Source organism: Perognathus longimembris, chromosome 17 (genome assembly GCF_023159225.1).
Source record: "Perognathus longimembris pacificus isolate PPM17 chromosome 17, ASM2315922v1, whole genome shotgun sequence".
NCBI lineage: Eukaryota > Metazoa > Chordata > Mammalia > Rodentia > Heteromyidae > Perognathus > Perognathus longimembris.
In genome coordinates, this window is record NC_063177.1 from 54,264,801 (window position 1) to 54,282,759 (window position 17,959).

General features: G+C 67.8%; 1 protein-coding gene across 1 annotated transcript; it reads right to left on the reverse strand.

Moving 5' to 3' along the window:
* Positions 1-200: 200 nt before the first annotated feature.
* On the reverse strand, positions 201-17,423 carry Rbfox3 (RNA binding fox-1 homolog 3). Its single transcript, XM_048365664.1, is given in 12 exon segments — positions 201-245; positions 2,111-2,189; positions 3,041-3,102; positions 3,906-3,945; positions 4,513-4,645; positions 4,980-5,033; positions 8,041-8,101; positions 9,062-9,154; positions 9,858-9,911; positions 11,612-11,749; positions 17,203-17,396; positions 17,399-17,423. Coding segments are annotated over 12 exon segments (978 nt in total).
* Between the last annotated feature and the right edge of the window lie 536 nt (positions 17,424-17,959).

Genomic DNA, 17,959 nt, shown 5'->3' on the forward strand with positions numbered 1-17,959 from the left:
CAAGGTTCAGACAGACAGGAAAACCAGGGCCAAAGACACACAGAGCGCCGGGGGCGGGCGGAGGGGACAAATAAATCTACGGCTGTGAGTTGCCGGGGGGGGGGGGGGGGGTCAGGGGCGCACTGTCCTCCTGTGTTGGGGCTGTAGGGTGTGGTTTGGACTAGGCAGTGGTGTGAATGCTGTTAGGGGCGGGTCTCTTGCTAGTAGGGGGTGAACCGGCTGTACCCTCCTCGGCAGAGGCTAGCCTGCAACATCAAAGATGAAAAACAGCCAATCAGTACCGCCTTCGGGTGGGGGGAAAAAAGCAAAAAAGGAAAAGAAAAAAAAAAAAAACAAGAAGGAAAAACAGAAAGAAAAGAAATGGCTAAATCCCGCTTTCTTTTCCCCTTCTAGAAGTTTCCTTTGGGAAGAATGGGCCGTGGTTGTCATGGCGGGGGGTGGGGGGGCAGCGTGTAGCAGTGGGGGGGGTCTGGGAGGAGGGGCGCCGAGGCGGGGGGGGGGAGGGGGAGGGAGCCCAGGGGCCATCAGCCAACAGTGCTCCTGGTAATGTCGGCATCCGGGCACCTCCGGGCCGCTTCTCGGGACCCGGCGGGCACCTCATCGGGGGGTGTCCCCGCGGAGCCCCCTTCTCCTCAGGCTGGGGTGCCGGCAGGGTGTTCTGGGGCCACTCCCTGGGGGGGGGCATTTTCTGTAGCCCACCCTGGGCTCGGGAGGCCTCCTGGGCCGGGCTGTGTGCTGTGCCCGCTGGGGGCGTGGCGGGTGCTCCCCCGCGGGGGGCAATGAGGGGCGGCTGCAGCCTCCCACCCCCCCCGCCCCCCCGCCAGCGATGCCGGGAAAGGGGCAACGATGGCGAACGCAGGGGAAGACAAGCCCCGGTGGGGAGCACTGAGTGCCGTTAGCTCCGGAGGAGCGCTGGGATACCGGGGGCGGGGGGGGGGCCTTGGCCTCGAGCCCGGCCCCAGGGTGCACCCCCTCTTGAGCCACGGCCCCCCAAGTCTGCTGGGGACTGCTGAGGCTTGTTAAAAATTCAAAAATTAAAAATAAAAAAAGAGGGAATAATCAAAACCAAAGGAGGCGGGGGGAAAAAGAAGGAGAAGACGCTCCCACGGCCTCCTTACTGCCCCCCAAAAGGTTTTCATCTTTGATGCTGGATGCCAAGCTAGCTACACACAGACACTGACACCCCACGCGGAGCGGCGGGCACCGGAAGCGGGTGTGCACCGCACGCAGATCCGGGGGACAGGGGGGCTGGGCTGCGTGTGTGCAAAGCCGGTGGTGAACACGCGCGTGTGCGCACACACACACACACACATAGACACACACACTCCACAGCAGAGAGGTACCTCCCCCCCACGGCACCCCCACTCTGTCCTAAAGGGCGGGGCCCCCGTGGCCCCGGAGCCCCAGAGGCTGCCCGGGTGATGGGTGTGGAGAGAAGCCGTGGGGACCCCTGGCCCGCTCCCCGCGTGAGACACACAGGGTGGGAGTCTGGGCTCAGACACAACATGGGGGGGGCACTGGGCCGCCCCCGTGAGTCTGCAGAGCTGCTGAGCCTGGGACCTAGGGCAGCCTGTGGCCCGGGGCCTCTGGGGCGGGAGGGGGGTCTGGAGGGGCCTGTGGTCACCGCCCGCGTGGGAGGGGGGTCTGGAGGGGCCTGTGGTCACCGCCCGCGTGGGAGGGGGGTCTGGAGGGGCCTGTGGTCATCGCCCCGTGGGAGGGGGTCTGGAGGGGCCTGTGGTCACCGCCCGCGTGGGAGGGGGGTCTGGAGGGGCCTGTGGTCACCGCCCGCGTGGGAGGGGCGTCTGGAGGGGCCTGTGGTCACCGCCCGCGTGGGAGGGGGGTCTGGAGGGGCCTGTGGTCACCGCCCGCGTGGGAGGGGGGTCTGGAGGGGCCTGTGACCACGGGCCCGCGTGGGAGGGCTTCTCAGCGGGGCGTCTGGTCAGACCTGCCTCCCTCCTTTCTCCGAGCGAGGGGCCAACGCCTCGGCGGCCACCCCCCTCCATCCACGACCCTGCCCAGGCCCCTCCGGGAGCCCGTGGCCGCCCGGGCCGCGGCCCTGCGCCCTCGTCCGCGTCGCGGCGCCCAGGCCGGGCGGAGCCGGCGTCCTTACCATGGTTCCGATGCTGTAGGTCGCCGCGGGGCCGAGGGTGTGGTGGTAGGGGTCGGCGGCCGTGTACACTCTGCCGTAACTGCGGGGGGAGCGTGGGGGGACAGGGCACAGGCGGGTGAGGGGCCCCGGCCTCCCGCTCCTCCCGGGTCACCCTGCGCGGGCGTCTCTCCTGGGGGGCCCGGCCGCGGGGCGCCTCCTTCCCTCACTCCCAGGCCGTCCTTCCTTCCCATCCGGAAGGAAGCTTCTGGAACCCCACAGGTCACGCGTTCAGCACACCCGGGGCTGGGGGCCGCGTGTCCTGCTCAGTGCTGCGTGGGGGGGTCTTTAGAGCAACTCGGGGGAAAAGAGGGGTCAGACCCCGTCCACAGGGCCTTGGGGGGGTGCTACCGAGGAGGGGGCTCTGGGTCCGCTCCGTTGACTGTGCGGGGACACCTCAGCCTCCCGAGGGGACGGGGCTGTCGGAGCGGAGGTGTGGCTCCAGTGGCAGAGGACGAGCCTTGGTTGATAACGCCAAGCGGGAGCGCGAGGCCCTGAGTTCAAGCCCCGGTTCCCTCTCTCCCACACACCCCTGGGAGATGACTCCCCAGGCCGGGGTGGGGGTGGGGGACAAAGCCAGCCCCCGGAGGGAGGGCAGGCAGGCCCCGGATGGCACCCTCTGCCGGTCCCGGTGCAGCCCACCCTACGGGAGGAGGGGCGGCCTTCCCGCCTCCGTGCGTGCTGTTTCTGGGGGTCAAGCGGAGGCTCCTATCTTTCTCCTAGGAGGGGCGTCGGGCCCCCACCCCGGCCTCTGCCGTGCCCGGAAGGAAGGGACTGACGCGGGGACCACGGGGCCCGGGTCTGAGCAGCACTTGGACCCGCACACGCCCGGCTCGGGAAGCCCAGCCCTCCGGGGGGACCCCGTCCAGCTCCCCGCCGACGCCCCAGCCTCACCTGTCGCTGTAAGCGGCGGCGGCTGCCGTGGGCTGAGCGTATCTGTAGGCTGCGTAGCCTCCCTGCAGGACGGGCGGGAGGAGAGACAGACGGCAGACGGACTCAGTGGGGCTCGCCCGGGGGAGGCGGGGCCGGGAGGACCGGGGCAGACGCGGGGGAGGCCGGGGCGGCGCCTAGGCGGGGCGCCCGGCTGTGCTCGGAAGGTCTGAGGACTGCCTAACGGGGCGGCTCGAGAGAGGAGGGGCTGCGCTTCGCCCCTTCTTCCTTCACGGGTTCTCACCACCGCGTGCGCACTTGGCACACACTAGTGGGTACCGCCTCCACCTCTGCGTGCCGGTCCTTGGCACGCAGTCGATGCCCCAAGACCTGCCACAGGCCGGCAACTCCCGACGGGCAAGGAGAGCCCTCGGGCGGCTGGACGCCGAGGCCCTCGAGGTGGCTTGGCCTTCCATTAGAGGCGTGGCTCGATTGACCCAGGTCTGGCCAGTGGGCTTGTTGACCCAGACAGGCGGGCAGAGCCCCAGGAGGACGGTACGTGGGTGCTCTCAGGGCCTCTACCTTGGACAGGGCTGCGTTGAGGGGTTCACGCACCCCGTCCTGGCGTGGTTAGGGATGTGGGGAGCTTCCCACTGCCCGCACCATCCAGAACCGTGCCGACGGGGGACCTCCTGGGAGATGGACCTAGCACAGGTCACCCCGACGGGGCTGTGCCGGGGCGCCCTGTGGGGCCGAGCTCCGTCCGCGCAGCCTGCCGCCCCGGATGCCCGGTCCCCGGGGCGGGAGGAGCTGGGCCTCGAGGGCGCACCCTGCCTTCCCACGGAGACGCGACTCCTGACTCCCTCCCCGCCTCCGGGGCTCCACTTACATAAATCTCAGCACCATAAAATCCATCCTGATACACGACCCTGGAAGCAAACGGACAAGAGAGTGGTGGGCACGCTGGAGAGGCGGGGTAGGCCGGCTCCGGAGTCTGCGGAGGGAGGGGGCACGGCGCCAGCCCCGACCACGGGACTGGCATTTTAACAAGCGTTTGCTCCAGTGCCCTGTTTGGTATAACAATAGAGTAACACCCTTGCTGGTCAGTTCCTTTCTGCCCAAACCCAGGGGGCCCCTCGGTCCAGCACGGAAGCCCTCTCCAGCCCCCCGCCCTCCCAGGCAGCTGAGCCCCTGAGGTGGGCGGGCAAAGGCCCGGAGAGGGCTCCCGGAAGCCCCGCACGGGACCCAGGGAGGACAAGGCCCCCCGCTCAGCATCCGGACCAGACGCCGGGGCTGAGACGTCCCCCACATGCCAATGACCCCCGGGGGTGTGACCCCCCCCCCGCACGATGGTGCAGGCGACTGCAGTCGTGAGTTCTGGGGTTCCCTCCCTGCCCCCAGTTTCTGCGGAGACACCCCCTCTCCCCTGCCACCCCACCCCCACCCCTGGGGCCCCTATCCAGCCCCCCCCCGGCCCCCCCAACCCCGGTACTCACGCTCCGTAAGTTGGGATGGGAGGCGGAGGTGGTGCAGCCCGAAACGTATTATACACGGCCCGGCCCCGGCCCCGGAGGTGCGCGCCCCGGTAGGCGACCGCCGTGCCCGTGGCTGGGTAGGGGAAGCCGGTCACTGCGGGGAAGGGGAGGGAGAGAGGGAGGAGCTGAGGGGGAGGGGAGGGGAGGGGGAGGGCGGACAGCAGGCCTCACCTGGCCCCACCGGAGCTACTTCCCTATTCCACCTGCTCCACACCCCCATCTTTTTTGTTTTTCCCCCAGTCCTGGGCCTTGAACTTAGGGCCTGAGCACTGTCCCTGAGCTTCTCTTGCTCAAGGCGAGCACTCTGCCACTCGCGTGTGGCTTTTTCTGTGTCTGTGTTGCTGAGGAATCGAACCCAGGACTTCATGCCCGCGAGGCGAGCGCTCTGCCCCTAGGCCACCTTCCCCGCCCCCACACCCCGTCTTTACCTGCATAGAATTCAGGCCCATAGACGGCACCGACCACGGGGTTTAGCTTCCAACCTGGGACAGAAACAGCGCAGTCACGGGCTTTCTCAAGCCTTGCCCTACTTCATCTTGGGCCTGGACACCCTCCCTCCCGGGCAGGGCCGTGCCCACCGGGACACCCCAAGGCCTTTGTGTAGGACCGAGGGGGGTGCGGGAGGCCAGGCGCCCACCCCGCTTTGGACTCGGCAGCCCCTCCCAGCCGGAGCAGCAGGGCCATCCACTCCCCACCCGCCTACTCCACCGCCTTCTACCCACCCAGAACACCAAGGGGAAGAACCGGTCTCCAGACACCCCGTCCCGGCTGGGACAAGGGGTTCCGTCTCGAAGGTCTCTCCCCACCTCCTGTCTCAGTCTTCCTCCTGCTCCAGGCTCCCGGGGCGGGGGGGGGGGGGCTCTTCTAGTACTGAGTTTTACTCTCCCCTCCCTATGGTCCCACTGGTGGTCTGTCTGCCGGAGGAGGGGGAAGGCCCGCTGGACCGGGGATAGGAGTCATGACAGTTCACAGTGCCTGTGCCCTTCCTGCCTGCCACAAGTCGGTTTCAAACCCCTGGAGTCCTCCCCACCCAGAAACGGACGGACGGCACCCCCCCCCCCCCCCCCCCCCGCTTCGCAGGCAGAGGCTGGAACTCTGGGACGGAAGGACCTGGCCACTCCCCGAGCCCCCACGTGCCCTGCATGCCAGTAGTGCTTTATCTGGGGAAACCTCCAGCCCCCCCCCCCCCTGACATTTCTTAGCAAACTGCTCCCCGTGGAGCAGCAGGGGCTTGCGGCTGACCCGGACGCGCCGTCCAGGGGCCCCACCCCGGCAGCCCCGCCCACGCCCCCACCCGTCCTGGACGAAGGGGCCCTGGAGGCGGGAAGTCTGCCTCCTGGATCGGCGCTCCCTCCCGGTGTCTCTGGCTCTCCGGGTGCCTGCCCTGTCCGCTGGCCCTGCTCGGGGGGGGGGGGGCACCTGTCGGCCACCGCCTGGGGGGGGGTCCTTTGTGTCTCCTCTAACTGGGGACACTGCAGTCAAACGCGGTGGGCTGGCTGCCTGCGGAGGAAGCGCTCACCCCTCGTGATGAGCGCGCCCCGGGGCCGCGGTGGGTCAGCCCGCCCGCACAGAGCCCGGCTGTCCCTGCGCAGCTTCGCGGTTCTCTCTGTCCCTCTCTCTCTCTGTACTGGGGCTTGAACTCAGGGTCACCCTGGACGCGGTCCCCGGACGTTCGGCTCACGGATGGGGCTCTGCCACTCAAGCCACAGCTATCCTTCCTACTTGTTGGGGGTTCATCGGAAAGTCTCTCGGACTTTCTGCCCCGGCTGGCTTCAGACCTCCACCCTCAGATCTCTGTCTGGAGAGGCCGGGGGGACAGGCGGGAGCCACAGGCGCCGGCAGCTTTGCCTCTCTTGCCCAGGCCGGTGGAGGCCTTCAAGCGACGCTGCGCTGGAAGCACACCCCTGCCTCCGGCCAGCGCAGGGCCCCCTTCTGTACAACGCACCCCTCCTTCTCCAGGGCTGCCCAGAAAGCGCCGGCACAAGCAAGGCGCCGGGGCGGGGGGGACGCTTGGATGTGCCGACCTGAGGGGCTTTGGGGGACCCATTTCCTAGGAGGCTCACGTTCTTCGCTCCCCTGCTGTCCTAGCCTAGGTTTCAGGCAGCTACTGGGGACACCCGGGACACAGGAGCCAGCATTGTGCCATCCACATCAGGCTGCCCACCAAGGGGCCCTGCAGGGCCACGTTCAGCTTCTCTAGGGGTTCAGTCCACCGCCCCCCCCAAGGAGGCGGGGCTTTGCCCAAGGTCGACGCAGCAGGTGAGGACGTGGTGACTGAGGAGCTACTGGTCTGGGGTGGGGGTGGGGTCACTCACACCATTGGGGCCCACGGCCTGCTGGGCTCTGGGACACGTGGGCCCTGGCCTGGCGAGGGCCCCCGCCATGCTGTCCACAGGTGAAACACGGCCGCCCACCCACAAGCCCCGCATCCTCTTCCCCTTCCGGTGCGGGGTCTGAACGCAGCAGGTGTGGCACGAGGAGAATGTGCCCGGGGTGCGGGCCGAGCCGGGCAGCCAGGCGTTTTTAGAAAGGTTATAGGAACCCGAGTCCTCACGGAAGTGGGGTGTGCGCGCACAAGATCCCGGTCGGGGCGTCTGAGCGAGCCCAGGCCGCACGGCCAGTCGCCCCCAGGCCCTGCTGCAGGCTTCTGGGGTGGTACGGGGAGCGGAGAGGTGGACCCCATGCCCGCGTGGGGACAGGCCGCCTGCAGCAGCATCTGCCCTGCGAGGGAGGTGGACTCTGCCGACAGCCACAGCTCCTTACAGGGGCGGGGGGGGGGGCCTCGCAGGCGGCCGGCTGCGTTAGAGTCAGGTCCCGCCCCCACCGTTGTCCACAGCTGGTGCCAGGCGACAGTGGGGTCTCCCCCCGGGGGAACCAGGCCCCTCCCCCGCAGTGCACCCACACTGGGGTGTGCACTCAATGCCAAGCACCCGGCACCGAGAGGCGTTAGTTGTCACCCCACGGGTCCTGGGCTGCGGGGATGTGCGTCCCAAGTAACTGTCTGAAGCTTGGGCTGAGGCAGCAGGAGAACCAAGAACATGGATCTCCTAGAAAATGGGTCCCCCCCAAAGTCCCACGGGGCACCGGGCTGGGTCGGTGGATTTGGGTCAGCCTATGCAGCTAGCAGGGAAGAGGATGGAGCCCAGAAAGGGCGAGGAGGCCAAGTGAGGGCCCAGCACCGCGCTGTGTTCTTCCGGCGTGCGTACTGAGCGTGGGCAGCGTGCCGCACTGCGGCGCCCTTCCGACGGAGGCGTGGCCAGAGTCCTGGAGACTCCCCCTCAACCCACACCTGCGCATACGGGGCTTCTGTGGTCTGTGGGTGCTGGAAAAGGCCCAGCGGGAGCCTGTGAGAGGTGCTAGCTGCTGAGGGTGGACCTCAGCTCTCCCGCCTCGGCTGGCCGCCTCCTTCTGCGTGGACGGGAACAGGAGAGCCGGGACGCCAAGCGGGGCGGAGGGGCCGTGGCCCACCAGGGGTCCCGGGCCCCTTACCATTGGTGTAGGGGTTCCCGGTCTTCTTGTTGGTCATGACTCTGGCTGTGGCATTGTTGACCTGTCCAGAGAGGGAGAGAGAAAGGGAGGGAGTGCTTGTTCCTCGTGGGCCACGGGGACACCCCACTCCTGCCCACGCTTCCAGCCTTCCGGTGCCCCTGGGGAGGGACGCCCCCAGCCTGCCCCAGTCCTTCCGCCGTGGGCTTCACAGCAGGCGGTTACAACCGAGTCCCAGCCCCTCCTGTAACCCTTTGGCTGAGCGGTATTCACCAAGTGTGTCTGGGCCCGCCAGTAACGCTGCTGAGACCCTCCCAGACCGCCCCCCAAGAGCACCGCTCTCCCCCGGGGTTGGGGTCTGCAGTGTCTCCACCCAGGAGGGTGCTTGTAGGGTCAAGACGGACTGGGGTCCTCTTTTCCAGACTTGTAAGTCAGGATGCCCACGGGACATAGAGGACATGGGGGGGGGCGGGCAGAGGAGGGCAGGGAGCTCCAGACACAGGGGTCCGGGCTGGGGTCCTGGGGGCCCGCCGGGCACGGGGCTGGGTCGGTGGACTCTGGAGTGCCTTCGGCTTCTGAAAGCTCCCGGCATGGCAGGCGCTCCTCCACTGCCCCCGGGAGCCTGTGCCGGGTGGGGACCCCCCCGCCCCCGCTGTGGCCGCCAGAGCCACACCCCGCCACACAGGGCGACCGGGAGAGGGGCGGGAAGGCGGGGCCGGCCTCACCCGTCTTCCTGCTGCCCTCTGCCCCCTGGCTCCTACCGAGCGGAGGCCGGGAGTGGGAGGCGAGGGGGCACCGGGCAGTGTGGGAGGTGGCGGGGCAGCCTGGGTACCCCAGAGACGGGGGCCAGCCCCTCCCCGGGGCGGGCAGGCAGGCGCGGCCGTGGCCTTTGACTCCGCCACGCCTCCGTCTGCGGGTGACCCGTCCTCCCGCTGTGGAGGACCCTGGTGGGCCGATGGGGGACCCGGGGTGACAGACAGGTGCCGCCCGGGAACCCCCTGCCGCCACACACTTATCTGAGCACCTCAATTTTCCGTCCCTCTACGATGGTGCCATTCAGCTTCTCCCGGGCTCGGTCAGCATCTGAGCTAGTTTCAAAAGTTACAAACCCAAAGCCCTGTGAGCAGAGGACAGACAGGAGAAGACAGGATGAGGAGGAGGACACACGGGGGGAGAGGGGGAGCAGGGCGGGGTCGGGGAGGAAGAGAGAGAAGGGGTGGAGTCAGGTGAGTGGAGGAGAGCTCCAGGAAGCCAGAGGGGGTGCCCGGGGAGGGGGCCCCCCGGCGGGGGCAGCTGCTGGCCCAGTCCAAGCCCGGCCCGACCGGCTGGCCCGGGCCGTCCAGGGCGCAAGCCAAAGCTACAGAGAGGCGCCGGCTGACCCCGCCTCAGGTCGGGGGGCCGAGGCTGGGCTTCCACATGGACTTGGGGCCGCAGCCTCACCCACCTTCGCCCTAGGAGCCTTCCTGGAGGGGGCGGGGCGGGGCTGGCACCTGCCGGGACCCTCTGGCCTGCCCCCCTCCCCCCGCGCCCCTCCCCCAGGCCTCCAGGCCCGGGGGTGAGTGGCTGGGTGGGGGCGGGGCGCAGGCCGGGGGGGGGGGGGCCTGACGGCTCAGAGAGAGAAGGCGGCTCGGCGGCAACACACAGACAGCTGGGGGGCGGGGGCGGAAGAGCGGGGAGTACAAGCACCCGTGTCGCTCAGGGGTCCTCGGGCGGGCGGGCGGGCGCGCAGCTCTCCAGGAAGGAAATGCTCGTGTCACGCGTTAGCCTGGCGGGACCTAGAGCCGGCGCTGTAAGGGTGGCGGCGTCTGCGCGGCACCCACCTTGGAGCCTCGCTCGTTAAAAATGATCTCCACGTCTAAAATTTTCCCGAATTGCTGCAGAGAGACCGAGGGGGAGAGAAAGGAGAGAGAGGAGAGGAGGGAGAAGGGGCGGGGGGGGGGGGAGGTGAAGGGAGACGGATGGGAGGGGGGGGAGGACGGAGGGCGGAAGGAGGGAGGGAGGGTGGGAGGAGAGAGGGGGTTAAGACAGTGGTCTGTCCATTCCACTCCGGAGCCCATCTGGGCCAGGGACGCCCTGGTGGTCCCGGGGTGCTAGAGGCGGGGGACCCCTCAGCTTCTCCTGAAGGCCCGTGCCTCCCTCCGTAAGGGGCGTTTCCTGCCCGCAAGCTGGCTGGCAGGCAGTGGGGGGGCAAGGGGGCACCAGGTCCTCAGGGACTTGGCCCCAACCCCCCCCCCCCATCCACACCGAGGGTCAAGGTCCCCGGGAAGGAAGTCTTTCTACAGAGGGTGTGGACCCGGGCCTCCCAGGCCTCCTGGGGGGGGCAGGGAGGGGGAGGGGGAGGGCTGGGACTACGAGAGAGGACCTGCTCTGGGAGAGGACCCCGCCACCTGCGCTGGATGGGGCCGGGCCGGGCCGAGGAGCTGCAGGCCGGGCCTCTTTCGGGTGTAGCCCATTCAGACAGCCTGGCCACGGCTCTCTGGCTGCTCCTTTGCCGCCCGGGGCCCTTCACTGACTCATGAGGCCACAAACCCGGGCGTCAGCCCCTGAGCCCCTTCCCCGGGCCTGGCTCTCCTGCGGTCTCCTGTGCTGGCAACCGCAGGGCGCTCCCCACACCTGGGCCTCCCCAGAGGCTGGGGAAGGGGGCCTGGCGAGCCAGGAGCCACGCAGCAAGACGCCCGGTCTGCCGGTTCTGAGGGGAGCAGGGGCTCGCCATTGTACGGGGCCCCGGGGTCCTGACACAGGCCGGTGCCCAGCAAGGAGCAGGTGTCAGTGAGGGGCGAGCGCCCCGGCCAGGCCCTGGCAGCCTCCCGAGGCCTCAGGACTGAGGGACTCCAGCATCTTGGTCTTCTGATGGTCCTAACCCGGCACCGCCCCGTGAGTCTGAGCATGGCATCCAAGGAGGCCTGCCCGGCGATGGGGAGTGGGCTACCCGCCCCCCCGGGGGGGGCTGCTCTGCAGGGCCTCTGGATTGCCTGACACCTCCCAGCTGAGGGAGAGAGGGCGGGCGGGGCTGGGGAGGAGCAGGCGTGGCTGCAGGCGGGAACTGGGGGGCGGGAATGGATGGGAAGAAGCGCCCCGGCCAGGTCAAACGGTCCTGTGGCCAGGACAGGCCCAGGAGAGGGAGGCTGCACCTATGGTGTCAGTCCCCATGGGGGTTCAAGTCCAAGGTGAGGGCTGAGGGAAACCCACAGTGCCTCGCTGAACCCCCGGAGTGCACAATGAAGGAAGGGGATCCTTGCTGGCTGGGTGCCCCTCAACGCATCTCCCCTTCCCTGCCTCTGGGGATGCGGGAGGACACGGGCCTGGGGCGGGGGGCGGGGGGTGCCGCCTCAGGCAAGGCTGGAGGTCCGGCTGCTGCTCCAGGAGCTTCTGCAGAAGTGGGAAGCTCACCCCCAACTGGCTGCGGGGTCCGGGCGGCTCTGGGGCCCCAGGGTGCCCCCTGCCTCTCCCTCCTCCACATTAAGGTAGGGGGGGTGGCTAGACCCCCAACGGGAAGGAATCTGGGGCCCCACACCCGAGGGGAGCCACCAGGGCCGTGTGGGGAGGGACAGGAGGGCTGGCCGCACACACTCACCCCGAACATTTGCCGCAGGTCGGGGTCCCTGAACCGGAAGGGGATGTTGGAGACGTGTAGCCGCTTGGGCTGCTGCTTCTCTGTGGGGTCGGAGGGGTGGAGCGGCTGGCTGTCCGTCTGTGCCGCCTCGTCTGTCTGCTGTGGGCAAGGACGGGCTGGAGCTCTGCCCTCAGGCTTGGGGGGCCACCCTCCCCTCACCCCCCCACAGGCCCCCCGAGAACCCAGCAGACCACGCCATGGTCACGGCTCAGAGCCCCACCACGGAGCCCTGGACAAGGGGGAGCCTCCCGCCGAGTGCGATCTGAGTTCACACTCCCCACCCTCACTGTTCACAGGGCTCCCCCCACCTCAACTTATTCATAAAGGGTTTTTTTGTTGTTGTTGTTGGTTGTGGGGTTTGAACTCAGGGCCTGGGTGCTGTCCCTGGGCTCTTCAGCTCAAGGCTGGCGCTCTGCCCCCTAAGCCATAGCACCAATTCTGATTTTCTGGTGGTTCACTGGAGATAAGAGTCTCACGGACTTTCCTGCCCGGGCTGGCTTTGAACTGCGATCCTCAGATCTCAGCCTCCTGAGTGGCTGGGATGACGGGCGTGAGCCACCACTTTTCTTCTTCTTCTTTTCAGTACTGGGGCTTGAACTCGGGGCCTGAGTGGTGTCCTTTTGCTCAAGGCTATCTCTCTATCGTGTTGAGTCACAGCTGCACTTCTGGTTTTCGGGTGGTTAATTAGAGATAAGAGACTCTTGGGCTTTCCTGCCTGAGTTGGCCTTGAACCACGACCCTCAGACCTCAGCCTCCTGAGTGCTAGGCCACCAGCGCCCGGGTCGGAGGCTGCTTGTTATTCGTATTCCAGTGCTGCGTTTGCCGCTCGGGATCTTGAGGGGACACCCCCCGGTGCCTGTCCGCAGCCGGTGGCCGGGGTTCGTCCTGCAGAGCCCGTCCTTGTTTAGATCCAGCTGGCGGCTCTGAAGGACATGGACTTCAGGCAACCGAGCCGCTGGCCTGCAGCGCACGCCCCTCAGCCCCAGCGGGAGGCCCAGCCGCCCCTCAGCCCCAGCGGGAGGCCCAGCCGGCCCCGCCAGGCCCGCGAGCTTTCTCCTTCCTTCTGGAAGGCTGGGCGTGGGCGCACGCCCCCCGTGCTCAGCCAGAGGCCGTGGCGAGGTTTCGGGGCGGCAGCTTTTGCAGGTGACAAGAGGAGAAGCGGCCATTTCTGGGCCGTGGAGGGCCCGGGACGGCTCTCGGAGGCTGTCTTGGACGGCTAGAGGGGGGCGGAAGCCCCCGGGGTGTGTGGCCTGCTGTTCACGGCGCCTAGCTGAGCAGGGAGGTGTGGGAAGCCACGGTCCTGTCTCTGGAGGGCACCTGGCCCGTCTCAGCAAGAGCTGGCACCCGGCTTAGTGTAGCCAACCCTGACAGGCAGGCCCCCGTCCCCCGAGCCCTCTGAACGGGAGGCGCGGTCGGCCCTCTCACCCCGCCAAGAGCCTTAGGCTTCATCCATTTCTGGGGCCCACCAGATGTCACCCCGGGAACCCACGGATGGGAGTTGGGCTTGAGAAAGGAAAGCACCCGCGGCAGGAACATCATCAGGGGACCGGAGGGCAGGCGACAGGCTCCGGAGCCGCCGGTCCTGCCCTGTATCCGACTCTGACCTCGGTCAAGCAAGCACAAACGGCCCCGGGGCTCCTCCATTCCAGTCCCGGGGCCTGGAGATGCCCTTTCTGGTGTCTGCGCCGCCTCTGGGTACCGGGCCTCTAAATCCAGTCCTCCTGGGTTAGGGATGCCATGCAGTACTGGCGTCTGAGCAGCAGAGGGCGCTGGTCAGCGGGCCCAGGGGAACCCATAGTAACCACGGGGCAGGGAGGGGAGGGGCCTGACGGAGCTCAGACCCCCACACCGACATATCAGCCCAAACACCCTAAAGAGGGTGCAGCGGAGAACGTGGCGAGGGAAAGGGGGGTGAGGGAGGGGGGCACAGAAAGGATGTCACCCCCCCCCCTGCCCCGCGCTTCCCCCCACCCAGCCGGGCTGCGGACAGGCAGATAAATGGGTTCAGTGACTGTAAAATTGTAAGATGTGCTGAGAAACCCCCGAGCGTAACTGTACGCTGCCGGCCCCGCGTGGGGACGAGCCCGCCTGCCATTTATCACAGTGGTCCAGGTGGCCTCGCCATTCTTCCGAGGGGCTTTCTTTCTTTTTTTTTCCCCCCTTAAAGCAATCATTGCTTCCATTGCGTGGACGCAGGGAATAAAGGAAACAGCAGCGGCAGCCTCCCTCCCCTCTCCTCCCCTCCCCCCCCCCCCCGTCCCTGCCGGTCCCGGTGGCTTGGTGTCAGTGTCTCTCCATTGCTGTAACCTGTCCCAGCCTGGATAGACGGCCCTCTTCCCTGCCTGCCTCTGCCCCCGAGGGGGGGGGGGCCGGGGAGCCTCCCAGCTCATTCCTCACTCCCCATGGAGTGTCTGGACGCGTCCGGTTTAGTGCAGACAGACAACAAGTGTCCTGAGCAGGCCGGGGGGGTCCCAGGCGGCCGGCGGGTCCTGGCCTTCCCACCGCGGGGCCAGCGCCGAGCTGGGCAGACGTGGCCCACGCTGAAGTGTCTGTAGGAATCTTCCTCTGCAACCCCACCTCCGGTCCTCCGAAGACAGTGGCCCGGCTGTCATCCCTGGGGCGCGGGGGGTGGGGGCTTCAGAAGAGGGAGGCTCTGCGTGGGGCCCTGCGCTGTCCACCGGGGGTGGCTGGGCTGGACGAAGGCCCTCAGTTGGTCACAGCCCTGACGGGGTCTGCAGATGGCCGGCCGTCACGTGACTGTGGCCCGGTGTGGGGGCTGAGGACGCCTCCCTTCTGCCTCCTCCTGCCCACCCGGGTGCAGCCGGGCCTTGAGAGCCGAGGAGGCCGGGCCCTGAGGCTGGGGTGTCAGGGCACGGGGCACCCTCGGCGCTGACCCTGCCCCGCACCGGTGTCGGTGATGGTCTGCAGAGCACACTTGAGACCCACAGCAGGAGCTCTGGGTCCAGGCCAAGACCAGCCGCACCAGGGGAGGCCCCGACGCGCACAGACACGGGGAGAGACCGCCCAGCAGCAAGGACAGCGGCTGGGAGCCACCCTGGAGCGGTGGAGATCAACAGCGCAGCCTCGGCGGGTCACAGCGGGTGGGGGGGGTCCCGCCTCCCAGGGTAAGCCGGGCCTCAGCCCCTTGGGGTGTTAGAGCACCTCGTGTTGGTGGTGGGGGCGTCAGGGAGGGGCCCTGAACGAGTGGGAAGAGGAATCCTCTCAATTCCTGGCTAGACACTGTCCTGAGGGAGGAGGAGGGGCCTGCGGTGGGGGGGGGGGGGGCGCGATTATCCAGGACCGTTTGCTCGAGGCAGGATGACTGTGGTTGGGAGGGTCGGGGGCGAGGAGCAGGGGTAGGAGCTCCAGGAGCCCAGCCTCCCTCTCAGCCTCCAGCCTCGGCGGCCTGGGCCAGCCCTGGGTCTCGGCCGGACCAGCCTTCCAGAGTCGGCTGGCAGTGGAGGCTGCTGGGGCCTGGGGCATCCCTTCTGCCCCTGGTCCACCTCCTCTCCGGGCAGGGGAGCACACGTAGTCCCCTGGGCGGTGGCAGGCCAGGGCCGCGGGCTGGACCTGGGCTGACGGCGGGCAGCCAAGGGGACCTGGAGCGGGGATACCCCCAAGCCGGGGGAAGAAGAGACGGGGCTGGGAGAAGCCCGGTCTAGAACAGTGTTGGGAGCCCACCCCACCTGCACCGCGCGCCTACACTGCAAGGAGCCGGAGGAGTCCTCAAGGACGGGCTGCTGACGCCTGACCGGGGCTGCAGGTGCTGGCTCTGCCGCCAGCATGTCGGTGTCTCGGGGGGGGGGGGGGCGGGGGGGAGGCGGCTTTGGTGACCTTCGGATCTGCCTTCCCCGCTTCATCTCCAGATGCGTAGCTCTGCTCAAGGAAGTGCTCCAAAGTCACCCAGTTCAGCCTCCCTGGGAGTGTAAGGACTTGGCCCGACAGGTCTGCGTGTCTTCAAGGGCGTCCGTCCATCTTGCTGGACCTGGAGCACCTTCCACGCTCAGCCCGCGTCACCGAGAATCATCACCTCTTCTGTATCTCCAGGGCACCCAAACCCTAACCATCTTGCAGGACCTGGAGATTCCCAGCGGGAGGACAGGGTCACGCCGACGTCGGTATTTCCTGGCTGGACGAGGCTGGCCATTTCTTCTCTGCTGTCCCCTGGGCTCCCTTGGTGTCTAGGACGCTGTGGCACTCAACGATGTCCAAGTACAGGGGGGAATGACAGGAGGCGCTCATGGAGGTCCTGCTGGCTGCGTCCGTCTGGTGGCTCCCGGGTGTCCAGAGGAGGCCTTGGGCTCGTTTTTGCTGACCAGTTATGGATCCACCGATTCCCACTGGGTGACATCTTGTCTTGTATCAGCACAGCCCCCCGGCTCACCCCTACAGACCCTCGTTCGCTCGAGGTTGTTGTGCAGATTTGGGCCACGTTGAGTCTGTCTGCTGTCGCCCATTGTCAGAGGTTTGGGTCGCCGGCCAGGACTTGTGTATGGCTGGGGTCACCTCTGTCCTTCCTGAGCACCCTGAGGTCAGGGGTTTTGCGAGGCACCGGTAGGCAGCCTGGAAGTGTGGCGTGGTTCCCGGTTTTACGATCCCCGCGGTCAGGCCTTTCGTGCCAGGATTCGCGGGGGGTAGGGGGTGGGGTGGGGGGGGTCTGATGGCATTGCAGGAGACCAGGGCTGGCCGCCTTCAAGCAAGAAGGCAGAAGTCAGAGCCAGGCCCGGGGAGAACCGGCTGGGCCCCCCCCACAGCCAGCTGGATCTGCAGCATCTGGGGGGGGCCCTGCCCATGCCAGGAGCTAAGTCTGGATCTTCCGCGTGTGGGGCTGAAGCAGCTCGGGGCTCCAGGGCGGTGGGTGCAGGGCGGTGGGTGCCGGGCGCTCCCGGGGAGTGCAGAGTTCCGGCCTCCCGCCCAGCTCCCATCAGCCGGCTGTGAGACACAGTCAGCGGGGACATCCCAGAGCAGAGGTCAGGGGGAGGCCTGGGGAGCGGGCAAGGGGAGGGCGGGGGAGGAAGAGGAGGCCAGAGGCAGGGCCTGGGCAGGGGCCGGGTCCTGGGAGGGGGCTGCCCACCCCCCCACCCCGGGCGGCTGCTCCCCTCTCCACCAGGAAATCCGAGAAGTGCAGGGCTCAGCACTTTCGCCTCGGAGCTGCATTACAACCACATAATTGAAGCTATCTGATTGGAGGGCAGCCAAGCAGGTAGATTACAAGTGATTAGAAATGATAGGAGGGCCTGCAATCCGAGACAGCACCGATGCCTTCTGGCCACCCACCTCGGCTTGCCCCCCCCACTCCTCCCGCCCCAGACCCCGGGCTGCCTGCCTCCCTCCCTCCCTCCCTCCCTCTCCATGAACAGGTCGCTGGTGGCGGAGGACGCACAGTCCTGTGTGGTCCACCTGCCCACCCAGGGGGCCGCGGTGTCAGCTGACACCGAGGCATCGAATCCGGGCGGGGCACATCTTCCTCAGCCCGAGGACCCCCGACCAGGTTCTAGTGTGGGGGCCTCTGCAGCTCCCGGGGAGCGGGGCGGGGGGGGGGTGCTCCTTACCGGCACCGTCTGGGTGGCGGCGATGGGCTGCGTGCTGGCCTCGGTGCCCGGCTGCTCGGGGTGCGTCTGTGCTGGTGTGTACAGGGTCATGCCGTGCTCGGCGGGCACGGGGGTCTGGCCCGCGTAGTCCTGCGTGGGGTGCGGCGGGGGTGGGGCGTACTCGGCAGGGATGCCGTTCTGAGGCGGCGGGGGTACTGGGCAGGGGGGTAGGGCTGGGCCATCGCTTCAGGCGGAGCCGTGGCGTCCTGATTGCCCTGCGGAGGGAGAGGGAGAGAACAAGGCCTGGTGACCGTGCCGTCCCTCCCCAGAGCCCACACACATGCATGGAGGCATCCCGAGTGCCTTTCGGTGCCACAGAGCTTTTCCGGAAGCTTCTTTGGTCACCACTCAGGACGTGCACTGGCATTTTCCAGTCCCTGGATAGAGCTCTTTCCGCGGGGGGCATCAATCAGCTCAGAGCTGGAGTCGGGCGCGCGCGGGTGTGTGTGTGTGTGTGCGCGCTCACGTGCGTGTGTGTGAACCCACTTGTACTTTTCACAGTTGGGGACTCAGGTTCAGGGGCACACAGAGCTGAGCACCACGCCCGGGCTGCCACGTGGCCCTGCTCCCCAGCTATCCTCCTCACACGCCTGTTCCCCTGGCTGAGAGGGCACAGAATACACCTGGCCTGGTGTCTTAGCGGGTCCTGAGGTGACTGGTGACATCTCAGCTCCCTTTCCCTGTGCCCCACCCCCAGACTCTGCTGCACACTGAACCC